The 18,121-nt window shown below is 34.9% G+C and overlaps 2 protein-coding genes across 4 annotated transcripts in view; one reads left to right on the top strand and one right to left on the bottom strand.

The window, feature by feature from the left end:
* The window catches only part of LOC126886719 (TATA-binding protein-associated factor 2N-like), a 42,571-nt gene extending 41,452 nt beyond the window's left edge, over window positions 1-1,119 (top strand). For both annotated transcript variants that reach the window (XM_050653727.1, XM_050653725.1), the window contains exon 6: window positions 961-1,119. In XM_050653727.1, coding sequence (XP_050509684.1) covers window positions 961-1,067 — 107 coding nt within the window. In that variant the 3' untranslated portion in view covers window positions 1,068-1,119. The remainder of the gene's footprint in view (window positions 1-960) is intronic.
* A 711-nt stretch (window positions 1,120-1,830) lies between these two features.
* Window positions 1,831-18,121, bottom strand: part of LOC126886718 (uncharacterized) — a 41,310-nt gene continuing 25,019 nt past the window's right edge. For both annotated transcript variants that reach the window (XM_050653722.1, XM_050653723.1), the window contains exons 5-6: window positions 6,697-6,938; window positions 1,831-2,039 (exon numbers count right to left, since the gene is read on the bottom strand). In XM_050653722.1, the coding sequence (XP_050509679.1) occupies window positions 1,878-2,039; window positions 6,697-6,938 (404 nt within the window). In that variant the 3' untranslated portion in view covers window positions 1,831-1,877. The remainder of the gene's footprint in view (window positions 2,040-6,696; window positions 6,939-18,121) is intronic.

Raw genomic sequence — 18,121 nt, 5'->3', positions numbered from 1 at the left:
GATTCATTGATTACTGTTACTTTTCTCCTTGTATATAGAAACATTGCACATGTTATTTGGCAATTGTTCCTCACTTCATCGATTTTTATTCATCACTTACATTCGGTATCATAATGCTTTATACAGATATGTGTTTTTACAATTGACATGTTCTCTTATGGTCTCTTTATTATATCTGCTTTTTGTCTGTCCATTATACTTTAAACAGCCTAATATAATAATTGTAATATAAATGCACAAATACTTAGATGGTTAGGACATGCCCACAAAATGATCCAAGTTAGAATGCCAAAAATTTTGTTAAGCTCTAGGAAAGAAAAAGCGAAGAACAGACAGGCATGGAGAAAGATTGTAAATTAATCCTGCTTAGTCAAGTCAAGCCTCGAAGTGCTAATTTACTTTTATTATATCAGTTATAAGTTAGTCCTATTATCTGGGTTAGAAGCATAAACGCTAAAAATACGGCCGAGAAACAAAATTGAAGCATTAGAAATATTGCAGATGACTTTCAAGTTTTAGTCCCAATAAAGATGTCCCTGCATATAACTTTGTGAATCTTTGTGTTTTTATCTCTTCGTAAAACATTTCGTAAATTCATTCAATTACGAAAATATTATATAAACAGTTTATAGATTTTTTTGAATGATCTGTCATTGAAATCATCGACTTTTGGAATTCATAAGAAACTTATTGTACTTCGTTTCTATAATCTGACATCGTTTGTACTTGTAATGTGTTTAAAAAGTTGATATTTTTCATCGAAGTAAAATGTAACTTACAGTAACAGTAACAGTCTTTCTATATGCGCAATAAAAGACTATTTTATTAACGAAAGTAACATTTTTTTATTTTTGATTCAATACTTGTAAAACAATGTCTTCCACATATACATACGTTTTGTTCTGTCACTAAAGTATTATGGTGCTACATTGTTGTCCTAACGGCTTTTGATTTTTTTAGGAGTTGAGTATGAGATATGGACTTCTGAAGAATACCGAAATTCGAGATATACTGATACAGGCCTCGTGGAGTTGAGTGAAATACATCAATTAATTACTGAAAACTGAGAAATCTGTGTTTGCAATACATAAATAACAATAAAGAATTAGTTATAAGTCATACATTGTTTATTTAATCCCCTATTTCCGGAGAAATAAAACCTCTATTTGAGGTACAAACCAAACGAACGGTGAATGAAAGAAGGCAAAGCGAAGTCTAAAAATTGCACTTCACTATGGCCAAATTCCAACAAAAACTTAGTTCCGATACTCAGTTCGGGGTAAAACTAATATAAAATAATTCGCTGTAAAACGAAAATGAGACATCTTTCATTTCTTTCAGAGAAGACCATAAACGCCCTTACGTAAGAGTCACCCTCATTAGGGATCGTCGGAGGAGTATACAGTGATGAGTGTACTAATAACCTGCAAAATAACGGAAAACATAATACGTTGTGAAATAAAAGATAAAGTAGAGGTGGAAAATTATCAATAGAAACGTATAAATTTACATTATATTGATAATTTCGTACCTTTAGGCGTATCGGAGTCAAACTGTCACGGGGAGAATTTTATAAAATTTTGTCACAATGGCACTTGCCAAATTCCCGCGAATTTATAGGTTTCTATTGATAATTTCCTACCTCTACTAGTTTCATCTCTTTTTATTTTACAACGTATTATGTTTTCCATCTTTTGCGTTATTTGGCCGGTTATTAGCGCACTCTTCACTGTACATAGCTACCTCCGCGGTAGTATTCGAAATATGGCGTATCATAGTACAGCACAATCAAAATTTTGAGAGTAGTTATTACTAGAAAAATGAAAACGCTACAACATAAGACTATAATTTAGCGTTAAATACATTAAAATAAAAAATCACTGATTGCCTTGTAGTGTTTCCGCTAGCTGTTCCTCCTGCTCTTCAGCTTCTTGAAGCTCCCGTTCAATCCTCAACAATTCTTTGCGAATAGCTTCGTCTTCTGCCCTTACAATCATCTCCATTACTGCGGTTTTGGCCTCTTCTTCGACTATCTTATGCTAGATACAGAATAAGTATAGTTTGAGAATTTTTTACTAGCCGAAAATTTATAGTAGTTGAAGAAGTACAAATACCGGGTGGACCAAAAGTCAGTTAACGCTATCAAAAAAAGTCACGCGCAAGTTTGCGGCGTCTCCAAGAAAAGATATGCTCTGTGAAGGGCCTTGCAAATAATCCACAGTTACAAGGTATGTATTCGATAGTTTCAGCAAGACGGTGCACCGCCTCATTACGGATTGCAAGTTCGTGAGTTTCTAAATGACCAGTTTAGTGATTGGATAGGGAGAAGAGACACAATTGAATGGCTAGCGCGTTCGTCAGATTTGACGCCCTGTGATTTTGTCTTTTGGGGAGTCCTTAATGGTAAAGTTTTTGCCAATTTGAAGTTCTCCGTGCCAACTTGGATGTCTGTAGAAAGACTTGTTTCACTGTGTATAAACGTTGCCAAAAATGTATTGATGAAGGTGGTTTACATTTTGAACATAAAATGTAAAGCATGCGCTTCTTTGTACGTACTTATTTACAATTAACGTTTTTTTGCTTCAGTTGTTTTTCCTTTTATTAAAATACAAAACGGCTTACTGACTTTTGGTCCACCCGGTATATAGGTTGATTAACAGTAGTTGTCAATTTTGAAACAGCAGTGTAAGGCAATTCAAAATAATGCAAAAACTACACAGCCCTATTTGGAGTACAAATGCCAGAAATTAGCAAAGGGGAAGAATGTATTAAATGAACAATTACAAGAATTGCAATGCTAATCCAAAAAGTAATAGAACAAAATAAAATACCACAAGTATGCAGATCAAGCATCTTAATACATCTATTCAAAAAGGAAGACAAATACGAACCGGAGAATTACTGAGGAATTAATTTATTAAACATAACATCAGAATTAACAACCAAAATGAACAACAAACAAACTGAATAAAATTATAACATTAGCAGAAGAACAACAAATTTTTAATGAAGCAGGTTCAAGAGAAATCATTAGAATACAAAGAACGCATATTTGTGTTGGGGAAGAAAAAGTACCTTGACGAAAAAGAAGAAGTATCTATTGTTGTCAAAGATCTATTGTTTGTAGATTTATAGAAGGCATACGATACGGTACCTTTAAAAAAACTGTTTCAAGTATTGAGAAAAGTAGGTTTCGGTAGAGTATGTGGATGCTATCGCAAATATATACAAAAATGCAAGAAGTGTCGTTAAAGAAGGAAACTTTATATCTGAATCATTTCCAATAACAAAGGGGCTTAAACAAGGATGTTGTCTGTCTCCGACCTTATTTAAAATATATATTCAATCATCGCAAGAGCAGTGGAGGAAACAATTATCCGGAATGGGAATAGACATAGGCGGTGGTGGTAAATATCTAACAACTTTGTTTTTCGAAGATGATCAGGTAGTCGTAGCGAATGATGAGGAAGACATTGACTACATGTTTAGAAAGAATATGAAAAATGGGGCCTCGATATGAATATTTCAAAAACATAGTATCTTAAAATAGCGGATGATGAAGAAGATTCAGAGTTAGAAATTAGATCCACAAAAACATGTAAAGAACATAAATATCTCGGAACTATAATATCTAAAGAAGGCACTACCAAAAGAGACATCGAAAACAACGCAGCAGGGCAAAAAAGCGGTAAACATTTTAAGCTCTCTACTAAGATCTAAAGATATAAGACAAAAAACGAAATTGACAATCTATCGTACCTTGCTAGAGAGCCTATTATGACTTATGGGACAGAAGTTTGGCAGATCACGAAAAAAGATAGAAAAATAATAGGATTAATAGAAGTGGATTATCTAAGGAGAGTGTGTGGTAAATCCAAAACAGATCACATCAGGAATGAAGATATTAGAAGGAGGAAAAATACTGTATAATCCAGTGTAGATAGAATTGAAACGAACTAGTGTGGTATGGTCACGTGAAACGAATGAATGAAGATAGATGGCAAAAGAAAGCTTTAAATTACATACAACAACAAAGAAGAAGAAGGGAAAGGCCATCAGTTGCCTGAGAAGAAAATGTACGGCACATCATGAGAGATAGAGCCATCAAAAGAAGACGAATGGATGGACAGAAAACGGTGGCGGTCGAAATGCGAGACGCTGCAAAGGGTGTAGGAACCTCGCTTGTAGATAAATAGATTAAAAGTCTAGAATGTTCGAGATATCATCGAAATATCCCGAAATGTCTTGTGACCTCTGGAACGCCAGAAAATGTATGATATATACAGAATATGAAATGTATACAGAAAGTTGACAATGCAAGTAGTAATAATAATTGAATGTTTGGATATAGACGGAGAGGCAACGCTGAAAAATCTCTTTGAATTTACTAAAGCTAGATTTTTCACAGTTGATTACTGTGAATGTGTAGAGAAACATACTGCGGTCGGTCAAGCGAAACGTAGAACAGGGGTTACTGAGAGGGTATCAAAGTTGCTTTCCTACGAAGGTAATTATTTCCATTTACTAAGGCTGAAAATCAGTACACACATTCTAAATTAAATATAAATAAAAGTTATTACAGTCGGAAAAATGAAAGAATACCCATGAACGAACATATAAAACACGCTGTATTTTCCTGTCACCGTGTCACAAAGAAAATTGCCCAGCGCAAGTATATGTAATAATAATTATTACATGTACTTGCGCTGGCCAATTTTTTGTATGACACGGTGACAGGAAAATACAGCGTGTTTTATATGTTCGTTCATGGGTATTCTTTCATTTTTCCTACTGTATAGTTGGTCAGCTGTATGACGGGACAGAGCCGATCGGTCGGCCCCAATAGTCGATTGAGGAAATGAAGCATTTTGGCTCGCAATTTTTTCGTGCAGCATGGATTTACTTGAAATTTTCACATAAGGTAGGGAATAGTCCAAGGATCATTTTCTGTATCATGCCGCTATCATACGCTAAAACCTTGGGGGTGGTTGCCACCCCTCCTCGGGGGGGTGGGAATTTTTGATTACATGTTAACCATGTAATTCGATGGAAAAAGTGATTCAAAGAAAAAAATGTTTTTTACATTTTCTTCGTAAAACTAATATTTTTCGAGTTATTCGCGCTTGAAAATTAACAGTTTTTCGACGAAAAAATCGACTTTTTTAGAGGGTTTTTTGAGAATACCTCGAAAAATATTATATATATTTTTGGCGATAAAAAGTTTCTTCAAAAATGATTTTGAAGGATTTTTAAAGAGCTTTAAGACTGTAAATTAAATTCCGTAAGATCCCTTAGTTTTTAATTAGGGCGGGTTTAAAGGGCTCGAATAAGGGAATATTTGCTAGTAAATATAGGTTTTAAACAGGTATATCTGGCTAACTATTCACTGTAATGAAAATCTATGCACAGGGTAATTAGTCATTAAAAAAGCTACAATTTAGTAGTTTATAATTTTTTTCGTATCTTCAGTATTTTCGGAGATATTTTGAAGTAAAAGGTGAAAAATACCAAATTGCAAAAAATCAATTTTTCCAAAATTAAGCATTTTAAATAGGTCAAACTTCTCGAGTATATTGATAATATAAATATAAAAGGAACTATAGAAAGGTGAAGACAAATTTTGAATTAGGGAGGTAGTTAGGGGGTTGTTTTCACTGATTTTTTTCGTAGAGAAAAGCAGGTGCCGACATTTTTTTGATTATAAGTCGCTTAATTTTCATGCTAGAAACTTTTTATTATTATTTTTTGAAAGGTCTAATTGTATACTTGAAAAAAGGTTATTTAAGTTTTCCTCAAAAAATGCAAATGTTTCCCATTATTTGGCTTTGAGTATTTCAAATTATGCGTTTGACGAAAAAAGCCAACCTTCAACATGCCGTATCTCGGTTTGTATTGGTCTTAAAAATATTATAGGAAAAGAATTTGGTTTGTGTTACTAAAAGATACAATTTCGATATCTACAGTTATGCATATTTTTCGAGGTATGTATTCTCAAAAAACCCTCTAAAAAAGTCGATTTTTTCGTCGAAAAACTGTTAATTTTCAAGCGCGAATAACTCGAAAAATATTAGTTTTACGAAGAAAATGTAAAAAACATTTTTTTCTTTGAATCACTTTTTCCATCGAATTACATGGTTAAAATGTAATAAAAAATTCCCACCTCCGAGATGGGGTGGCAACCACCCCCAAGGTTTTAGCTTATGATAGCGGCATGATATATAAAATGATCCTTGGACTATTCCCTACCTTCTGTGAAAATTTCAAGTAAATCCATACTGGACGAAAAAATTGCGAGCCAAAATGCTTCATTTCCTCAATCGACTATTGGGGCCGACCGACCGGCTCTGTCCCGTAATACAGCTGACCGACTATAATAACTTTTATTTATATTTAATTTAGAATGCGTCTACTGATTTTCAGCCTTAGTAAATGGAAATAATTACCTTCGTAGGAAAGCAACTTTGATACCCTCTCAGTTACCCCTGTTCTACGTTTCGCTTGACCGATCGCAGTATCTTTCTCTACACACTCACAGTAATCAATTGTGAAAAATCCACCTTTAGTAAATTCAAAGAGATTTTTCAGCGCTGCCTCTTGGTCTAATAGTTCTGTGATTTAGTTGTTATCAAGTATGTATTGTAATATTATTTGCTGTTTTGAATAAAAGTGCTTAGAAATAAGTGCAACAATACTGACCCATCTTATTTTTGCCAGCCTTTCTCTTTCTTCTGTCAACTGACTAATTTCAATCTGTTTAATAGTAGCTACCTCTTCGTTGTACCGATATTTGAACAGCCAATGGCCGAGATAGTGGATTGGATCTCGTGGTTGTATGGCAGTTATTTCTGCAAGTGCCAATGTTAGCGGGGTTCCTAAGTGTTCTTTTAAATAATTTACATCTTGAGAAGACATCCTGCTTTCAGTAGATTCCGTGCTTTCTGTGAAAGAGAGTAGTTAAACAAAAACGACTAGGAAACACTATACTTATATTTAGTATAAATTAAGAGGCTAAACAAACTTGGACAACAATAAGACATAGGTACCAGAAATATTAAATGACCGGTTTATCTCATAATATTCCGAAAATGAGATTTATTGTCTTCTTTCAGTACCTTGTCCAATTATCGAACGTTGGCGATCATATTGGTAATAATAAGTTTGTTTACGGCAGCTCTAAAGATATCAGCTCTTGATACCACTCTCGGAGGCAGGATATGTTTCTCCTCGGGCCTGGGCAATCTTTCGGCGATATTGCCCTGTATTATGAGGTGTACAATGTATAGTCCAGAGAAATAAGATTTTTCTCGTGACACATCCCCCTCCAGGCCGAAACCAAATTTTTTGAGTAGTATGGACATCTATAATAATAACCTATATATGTTTCCTGCAGCCGATTTTGATGATATACATAGTTATAAACAAATGAAGATCAAAAAACGGTAAATTTTCGCTTTTTTCATCTATTACCAAAAAGTTAAGCATTTTAAACAAATTTGAGAGTAAGAAACTCATAAATCGTATAAAAAACTTCAATATGGCGTTCACTGAATAGGTCTATCCTTATTGGTTGCTTAGAAAATTGCAAAATAAATAATAAATTTTGAGTTTTTATAAATATTCATAACTTATGTAAAAATTAACTTAGAACCTTCTTATTACACGGAATGCTGAGACTCTTCTTATGCTTAAATTAAATTGTAAATTTCAAAGCAATTGGTCAAATAGTTTAAAAGTTATTTAATTTGTTTATCAAAAATTCATTTTTTTTTTTGCAACATTGTTAGTCAGGAAATTATGAGGTTACAGTAATACTTCGGACAGTTTATGAAAGAAGAACATTTATACTATTGACTTGATTAAAAAAAAATGACAAAAAGTAATTTTAAACAGTGTGAAATTATTTTGCAAAAACATGTCGATTTTTTGCATACTTATAAACAATTAGAATAACTTTTTAACCGTTATCCGTAGAAAAATTATTTTTTCATATTTGGAAAGACTGAATTTTTATACACATTTAGAAAGAAAAACAATTGTCCTAGGACAATTAGGGACGAAGTTAGCCCCCCGTTTTTTTAATTCACATGTTCTTGCAAAATAATTTTGCAATATTTAGAATTATTTTTTGTCATTTTTTTTAAATTAAATTAATAGTGTAAATTTTCTTCTTTCAGAAACTATCCAAAGTATTACTTAACTTCATCATTTTCTGACTTATAGTGCTGCAAAAAAAATTAATTTGGGATAAACAAATTAAATAACTTTTAGACTATTTGACCAATTGCTTTGAAATTTAGGGTGTGACTTAAACACCGTGTGTCTCAACATTCCGTATAATAAGGTTCTGAGTTAATTTTTACACAAGTTATGAATATTTATAAATAACTCAAAATTTATTATTTATTTTGCCATTTTCTAAGCAACCAATAAGGATAGATATATTCAGCGAACGCCATATTGAAGTTTTTTTATACGATTTATGAATTTTTTACTCTCAAATTTGTTTAAAATGCTTAACTTTTTGGTAATAGACGAAAAAAGCGAAAATTTACCGTTTTTTGATCTTCATTTGTTTATAACTAAGTATATCATCAAAATCGGCTGCAGGAAACATATATAGGTTATTATTATAGATGTCCATACTACTAAAAAAATTTGGTTTCGGCCTGGAGGGGGTTGTGTCACCAACAGCATATTTTTTTTCCTTATTTCTCTGAACTAGTATATCTCTTAGCTGTCTTATTACACATGACATATATTGTTCGTCTGCTATAACTTTTCCCATGCGTCACGATTCATTTTCAAACAAATTAAGTCGAAACATAAAGTGAAACCAACGTCGATGTGTATATACATTTTGTATACTACACACATCGGCGGCGTACGTTTCACTTTATGTTTTGACTTAATTTGTTTGAAAATGAATCGTGACGCATGAAAAAAGTTATACCGGACGAACAATATATTGTTATCTTTCGAATTTTTATTGTTTTGTTATATGTATTTATATAGAGAATCTTCTTCTTTTACTTCTTGGATATCTTTCGATCTGTACCTTCTGAAGCTGCCTCTGGTTAATTTCCTGGGAGGTAGATTGCCAACTATCCCTCCATCTTTTAGGTGTGTCTTGAACCGGGCGGGTTGTTTTCTGGGACAATTTTTGTGAGTCTATTCTCATCCATTCGTCTTACATGGTTGTACCACATCCTCTTGCGCTGCCTTCCCCATCTTACAATATCTTGAATTTTGCATTGCTCTCTAATGTTTGTACTTCTCACCATGTCTCTTCTTGTTTTTCCCACTATTGTTCTTAGGGTTTTCATTTCGACAACCCTTAGCATCTGTTTCGTTTTGTTGGTGTCTTCGCGCACTTCTGTGCCATATGTCATGATCGGTCGTATGCAAGTCTTGTATTCTAATTTTACTATCTGTGCGCATATACGGATTTGACCAGACTATCTCCCGCAGACATCCTGATAATACAGATGCTTTGTTGATCTAACTCCTCAGGTCCTTTACTGGGTCGTGAGTGCTTGATATATCTATGCCCAGATATCTGAATTGCATCACCTGTTCTATGGGGTTGTTCTCAACCAATAACTTACATCTGAACGGATCTTTTGTTATTGTCATACATTTAGTTTTGTTGGTAGAAATGTCCATATTTAGTTGCCGGCTTATTTGAAAGAGCTGTCTCTGAAGATCATCTTCTGATTCGGAAATAATTGCTGCATCATCTGCGCAACACACCATAATAATTATTTTCTTGCCCATCGTGTTACTTTGTGCCCATGTTACTTTGTTTATAATTTTGCCCATGAGTAGGTTTGACCATACTTTTTTGGAATGATTGTAGAAGCTGTCCTAATTGAGCTAGAATGCTGGGAGAGGTGTCATTTTGCAGTATTTTTAAAGCTCTTTACAGTGATATATACAAACTGATGTTATGATAAACATGTTTTTTTCAAACAAGAAAAATATATTTTGATTAAGTTTTTTTCCAAAAAGTACATAATTTAAAATTTTCATAATATTCCTACAAATACATAGTACTGTTGTTAATAACATAAAAATTTTATCATGGATGGTGATGGGTTCAACATAAAAAAAATTAATTTGAAAATGAAAGGAATAAATTCGTAATTTCACAAGCTGCCGACTTTAAGGAAAATACCGATACAGGTCATTTTTTATTTTTAAATTGTAATGTTTTGGCATATATATCTGGTGACCTCATCCATCTGGGCGTGATGACGTAATCGATGATTTTTTAAATGAGACTAGGGGTCGTGTGCTAGCTCATTCGAAAAGTTATTTAAGATAATTGTTTATACAGGGTGGCAAAAAAATTTTTCATTTAAACTAATTGACAAAAAAAGAAGGATGTAATTTATTTAGTTTAAAATATATTTATACAGTGCTAGTCAAAAGTCCGTACCCCCCCTCGTATCTTTTGAACGGTTCTACCTATAATAGTGAAATTTGGAGGGAGGACATAAACGGACGTAAGCTTCTTAACTAGTCATGACAGGTGACGTAATAGTGACAGATGACGTTACAGAGCCACTGTGACCGATAATTTTAAATGGGACATTATGGCAAGTGATACCTCGTTTGAAAGGTATTCAAAATACCTATTCAGTCATACTAATTTTGTTTGAGTTTAAACTAATTTTGATGAATAAATGAAATAAATATAAAATTGGAGTTTCGCATTTAATTAATAAAAATTCAAAATTCCGCATATAATTACTTGTCAAAAAGGTTGATGTTGACGTAAAAACTACTAGAGAATTGAAAAACGTCAACCTTTTTGACAAAAAAAACCATAGGCGGACAGTTGAATTTTTATTAATTAAATGCGAAACTAAAATATTATATTCATTTAATTTATTCACCAAAATTCAAATCAACTAAAACCCAAAAAAAATAGTATAACTGAATAGGTATTTTGAATACCTTTCAAACGAGGTATCACTTGCCATAGGGTCCCATTTAAAATTATCGGTCACAGTGGCTCTGCAACGTCATCTGTCACTATTACGTCACCTGTCATGACTAGTTAAGAAGCTTACGTCCGTTTATTTCCTCCCTCCAAATTTCACTATTATAGGTATAACTGTTCAAAAGATACGAGGGGGGGTACGGACTTTTGACTAGCACTGTATATTTATAAATCTATTTTAACCCAGATATTACTGAAACTTTTATTGTTAACATTTTGAATTAATTTCGAATTTTCATGGAAATTATAGCATATGGAACCAAAAAACACAATCATATATTTTTTTATGACGATACCTGTCAAGTTTTGACATGTTCTTTTAAAAGGACGGTAGTAATATACGGTACCAGATATCATATATATTTTATTAGTATCAATTTACAAAGAATGAAAGGATTTAAAACAAAATTTTGGATGTAAAGGTATTTTGCACTTTTCACACAAAAACTGGACTTTTTTGTGACAATATCCACATCGCGATTGCTTTTCTTGATAAAGAACCAAGTGGTTAATACCGTCATATCTTGAATTGGCTACCGAATTCGAATTCCGCTTAGAAGGTCCGCGTTTTGTTTCTTTTTTAAAAGTTTCCAAAATATTAGTTGCAATAGATCTTCTAAATTCAAGTTGATCCAGTTTACCGTCTTTAGTTTTGTGAATCTGCCACGCATTTTGAATAGCCATATCAACGCAATGAGCAAAAAGGGGAAAATACGATTTCTTTCCTCTTATGGACACTCGATATAAACTGATGTTCTGGTCACTGCGATCAACGCCGCCCATGAAGTTGTTGTATATTCTAACAATATTTGGTTGAGGAACTTGAATATGTTTTTTCTCTGCTGGTGAAAATCTCTTTACAGAGAAGCAAGGCATTACTGGTACAAAATTGGAAGCAATAGAAACGATATTATTATCATGCCAGCGGCAAACCACTATTCCTGTATTTTTATCAAGACGATACTCGTATTTACCACGTTCAGTTTTTTTCATAATAGATGAACAGGGTAAAGGGCATTTCATGGTGCGATTTTCCCTTACAGTGCCTGTACCAAATATGCCTCTTTGTTTTAGCTCATGCAGTAAATGAATAGAAGTAAAATAATTATCAAAAATAAGATGGAATCGCCTTTGAGGCCATACTTCATTCAATCTGTCTGCATAGGATATAACTACTGATGCACCCAATCCAAGGACTTTATATTGTTCAGGTATTGTAGTGGAATTACCTTGGTAAGGAGAAAACCAAACTATGTATCCCAGACGAAGGGCTCCTACCCACATTTTGTACCCCCAACGGATTGGTTTTCCCCTGATGAATTGTTTTGTGGGATGGCGACCAAAATACGGAACCATTGCCTCATCTATGCTGTGATGTTGTTCTAAAGGGGAAAATTGTATAAATTTTTTGTTTATTACGTCGAACAGGGGTCGCATCTTGGCAAATCTATCAAATTTATCTAATGACAAGTTATTGCAAACATGCAAAACTTTCATTATGTGGGAAAATCTATCCCTAGATATAGCAGCTACCACCATTGCGTTGTGCGAATCGTCACGATTTTCCCAGTACATGTACCTTTTCGGCACAACCACATAACCACTCAATACAAGAACGCCTATAAAACATCGAATCTCATTTTGAGTAATGTCGTTCAAAAGATTTCTTTGTCCTGCGTAGATGTTAGTGTATTCGGTAACCAAATTGATGACTTCATCATCAAAAAACAAATTGAAAATTTCCATCGGCGACTGAGTCATTTTCGGTCCAAATTGAGTTTTCCAGTAAGTACAATCAGGGTGTTGATACAAGTCTCCTTGAATCCAGTGTGCAGATATTCTCTTCTCTAATTGATGGGGCAGCTTTTCCTTGGAAAGAAACAAAGCCAATGGTATATTGCCATCATCCGAATCTTCTTCTGGTAGGCTGTAATTCACAGAATCTTGTGGTAATTCAGTCGCGTTGTCAAAAACAAGTTCTACATCGTTTCTCAACTGACTACCCGGTAAATTATTTATTGTAGTTAGTTCTTCATCGCCGGAGTCGCAATCGGTGACATCATCATTGGCATTTTCTGGGGGAAATATGATCAAACCATCTGGAGGGACTGGGATTTCATCAGAATCAAGCTCTTCTAATAGCTCATGCAGGCCCGGACTGGGCCGCCGGCCCACCGGCCCACGGGCCGGTGCGCCTTTTGCCTTGGTTAGTATCTATCCATTAAAAAAATTAAACGCTGAAAAAAAATTTTTTGAACCTTTACACAAAAATGATGCAGCTATCATTCGCCTAAAAAATGTTTTTACTTGCTTCTGATTTCGCCGTTTGGCACCGAAGGCGCACCAGAAACCTACATAATAAAGCCAGTGGGTACAACAAAATACCAGATATCAGATAATCAAATAGCTTAGATACGATACGCGGCGCCCTCGAAGACCATTTTTACTATTCGGGCGCCTTTCGTAGGTTCAATATCCTCTGTTTCTATTGTAATAAATAGTTTAGATGCGACGCGCGGCGCCCTCGAAAACTATGTTTGTGATTCGGGCGCCTTTCGTGGGTATCAATTTCCGCTGTTTCTATTATAAAAATAGCGAGTGGAGCCCTCGAAGACCATTTTTACGATTGGTGCACCTTTCGTGGGTATCAATTTCCACTGTTTATCAAATAACGGATATTTATACCTATGGAAGGCGCCCAAATCGAAAAATGATCTCCGAGGGCGCTGCGCGTCGCATCTAAGCTATTTGATTATCTGATACCTGATACAAAGAGTGTTATATTCCACAATTGGACTAAAATATACAGGTTTGGTTTTCAGTGCTCCAAAACCACATTATACATGCAGGATTGTTGTGTCCCAAACTCCTAAATAATAAAGCCAGTGGGTACAATAAAATACAACTTGTATCAGGTATCAGATAATCAAATAGCTTAGATGCGACGCGCAGCGCCTTCAAAGACTATTTTTATGATTCGGGCGCCTTTCGTGGGTATCAATTTCCGCTGTTTCTATTATAAACAATAGCTTAGATGCAACGAGCGGCGCCCTCGAAGACCATTTTTACGACTGGAGCACCTTTCATGGGTATCAATTTCCGCTGTTTATCAAATAATGGATATTTATACGCGAAAGCACTACGCGTCGCATCTAAGCTATTTGGTTATCTGATACCTGATCTCTCGATCAACTCCTTCAAATCCTCGCATATCGGACCAATCAAGCCAAGAGTACCCACAAAAGCTTCCTGATTTGAAAATCTTTTTAGATCGATTCATCTTTCCGTTTCTTCCTTTTGCTCCTTAGTTCAAAACTCACATACTTATGTAAGCTGAGCGATTGTTCTTCCAAACCAGTCCAGCTTATGGCACTGTTTAGAAGTAATGTTGAAACCTGCGAGAGGTCCAGAAATGATTCACTATTACTTCTTACGAACGTAGGTCATTTAGCACGGTAAGCCCCATAGCGTGGATCCATTCTGATAGGTATTCCCCTCTCGAAGCGGGACGTTTGGTGAAACATAACAATTGTACGCCAGGCGGTCTACAACTTATGCCTTAACATACCTATTAACATTCTTAACAGAGTGTCTGGTGATTCCAATACCTCCGTTCACTACGTATACCGTCACGTCACATCCCCTATCTTTAACGATTCTCTGTCGAAAGACCAAATGTCATACCTTTCCTTCGTGCGAATGCCTCTGCAACGTCGTGAGCGGCCCTCGCCCTTCCCACATTTATTTAAAGGAACTGCGTATTAGATGGTTCTTATCTTCCTAACTTACTTACCCATACGCTGTCTGATTCCTGGCCGTAGATGTTTTCACCCATCCTTTTCTCATCGCTTGTGGCAGGATGTTGTTTCTTGAGGCCCCGCTTTTCCAGGATCAGTTTTTTACACTCCGGGCACTGTGACCCGATTCTCTAAAAGTGAGGGAAAAAGTCGTCTCACTACTGCACTCTCGTGACTGGTACCCCCTCCTTATCACATATGTAGTAGGAGTCCTCCCTGTTTTCTCTCTTGTAGTCCGTTTTACTATGCCTGAAATGCAGGCATCTAAAGCACACCTGGACACGCAGTCTCTCCCGTATCTTGCATGAGTTCCAGCCAATAGGTATATGTTCTCTTTCCAGTGCCTTCTTGGCTGCGATACGTGTCAGTCCAACCGTGACGTTTGTGTTCACTATTTTCCCTTATACAAATGAGTTTGACGTCGTCAGGCTTCCTGCTGCCGGTATACCTCCGAACTTGTCTCAGGATTTCTACCTTGAGACTCCTCCGTCTATATCAAATAGGTACACCTGGACCTGATAGCCCCGGACAACCTCTACTGCGTTTCTCTCCGTCCCGTGCGGGCCACGAAAGTCTTCTTCAGGCGCTCGTTCTGTTCTTTCTCTGTCACTTCGAGGATGAGGTCCCCTCTTATGCCTTCTTTAGTGCTTTTAACGCTAATCCCCTTCTTAAATTAATTGCTTAAATTAATTAAATTAAATACTTATCCATATAGTTTCCACGAGTAGGAGCGAATTATACTGTCTGGCGAGGCAGTGCGCCCTTGCCAACGCTTAGGCTTGAATTACAAAGGAGTTTCACCAGTTCTCCGAGGGCTTCGTTTGCGACCGTCTGACGTTAGGCCATTCACCACTTAGGCACGGATCGCCTGACACCGTGTGTGGTTGCGGATTTTTTATCGAGGTTTACTCTTATGCTATATGGAATTTAGTAAATAATTTGAAAAAATTCAAAAGGTGACTTCTATTGAACACAAATCATCATGATTTTTGTTAAATGTTTTTGAATTAATAGATTCTTTTGTAGTAGCAAGTGAAAATTACTCACACTTTTCGAAAATTGTTTTGAAGTCTTCAGAGAGTATCAAAGACGGATACTGGGAAACTGAAGCTATATTGTTGTGGAATCTTAATATAATTTACTATTCCCAATAAAAATAGTAAATTATTTTATGGATTTAAATTAAAATTAGAAATATTGATTTACTTTACACGCGTTAGGATTTCAAAAAAGTTTGATGTCAAAGCTTAAGAGGGAGGTCTGGCGCCATTGTTTAGATATTAGGTTGGCTCCTTTTTTAGAATTTGGGCTGGCGCCTTTTTTATAATTTGGGTTGGCGCCTTTTTTATGAGCCAGTCCGGCCCTGAGCTCATGCAATTTGAGAGGCCTCCTGAAACAATACGCACGTTGGTAGTACTAATTACTACCGTCCTTTTAAAAGAACAAAATGAAATCCCAAGCGGCGAGCCTTTGAAACAACGTGACAACTATTCGAGCCAAGAATATACGTACATAAGTCCCTATTATACAATAATCCACATGCCAATGCCGTGAAATAACAGTTTTTTAATTCTAGACTTACCTCCAATTATAAGCATCCATTTTGTAGTCCAAAACCTGGCAATTTACACAGATAACCTCACAATTACAGCATGTGCGCGCACTAAAATCGTTAAAACTTGTCGAATGCTGGCTCTTGAAAACACTCCATCTAGAGCCATCTATCAGTTGGTAGCTGTACTAACCTAAATTACGCATAATTTACACTGCCTTTTAAAAGGACGGTAGTAATATCTGGGTTAAATTAAATAAATTACATACATTCTTTTGTGCCACCCTGTATAAACAATTATATTAAAAATGTGAAATTAATTTTTTTTATTTTGAACCCATCACCATCCCATGATAAAATTTTTATATGTTATTAATAACAGTACAGTCGAACCCGCTTATTGGAATAGCCTTCGTGCCAAGGAAAAGTATTCCTATAACCGGGATATTCTAATAACCGATCATTGATGTCTATGTAGAAAGGTGGAAACTCAAATTTCTATTCCTTAAACCGGGATATGCTTTTAACCGGTATTCTAATAAGCGGGTTAGACTGTACTATGTATGTGTAGAAATATTATGAAAATTTTAAATTATGTACTTTTTGGAAAAAAACTTAATCAAAATATATTTTTTTTTCGTTGGAAAAAAAAACTTGTTTACCATAACATCATGTTGTATAATATATCACTGTAAAGAGTTTTAAAAATGCTGCAAAATGACACCTCTCATAGCATTCTAGCTCAATTAGGACATATTCTACAACCATTCCGAAAGAGTATGGTCGCGGTGTTTTGGATTTTTTTTGGAAAATTTTACATAACCATATTTCAGAAGCGGCTTGAGATAAAAATTTAAAATTTTGTATTTTTCTTCACCTAATCATCCACTATGAGTACTCTAAATTTTAACAAAATCTAAATAGGTCAGGAAAAAAATGAGTTCAAAGTGTGTTGATTTGACCTGGAATAGCTCTAGGATATCGGATCACAAGAAGTAAACAATAGGATACAAGCCAGCAACAGATGTATGTATGTCCTTTGTTTAAAACATTATAAAACCGAAACAACTAACAATGCATACAAAGACACAACTATATTCAGGGCCGGCGATAACGGGCCTGCAAGGGATGCACTGCAGGCGGGCGCCCCTGTTTGGGGGGCGCCAGAATGAGCTTTTTTTCTGCTGGTGTTATGCAAAATACTAAAATAGAAAAATTCATTTTTTTAAAATGTGGTTTAAATTCGTCATAATACCCTAATCAGTGTTTGTTAGTTTTGCATATCACACATGTAAAATATACAAAAATATGCAATGCCGCATTGAATCCTTAAATACCATGTAGTAATATAATTTATTGGTCAAATATATTATATTTCAACCAAACAACTTTGCTCTAAATGAGAATGTTTTATTTATTTTCTTCAAATTTCTTGCAAGTTGTTAAGTTTTGTATCAGCAGTAGTTATGAGAGGAAATGAATGATTTCTAAAATAAACACGATTTAGTAAAATAAACACGATTGTGATACTGTTTTCTTGCCGCCTGTGTAATTTAAGTATTATGTACTTATTAATAGGTATCGAGTATTAATCTCATAAAAACATAATATTTAAAATAAACATTTTACATAAAGTTTAGTTTAGAGATATTTAGATTTAGTATTATTTCATGTGGTTATACCTATAGGTACTAATACAGAATAGTTTGTCAGTTGTACTCTGCCGTTAAAGAATCTAGTGTTGCATTCAATTAATATAAAATTACT

This window comes from Diabrotica virgifera, chromosome 6, assembly GCF_917563875.1.
Source record: "Diabrotica virgifera virgifera chromosome 6, PGI_DIABVI_V3a".
Taxonomy (NCBI): Eukaryota; Metazoa; Arthropoda; class Insecta; order Coleoptera; family Chrysomelidae; genus Diabrotica; species Diabrotica virgifera.
The sequence above is the reverse complement of the archived record's forward strand: the minus strand, read 5'-3'. Positions and strand labels throughout refer to the sequence as shown.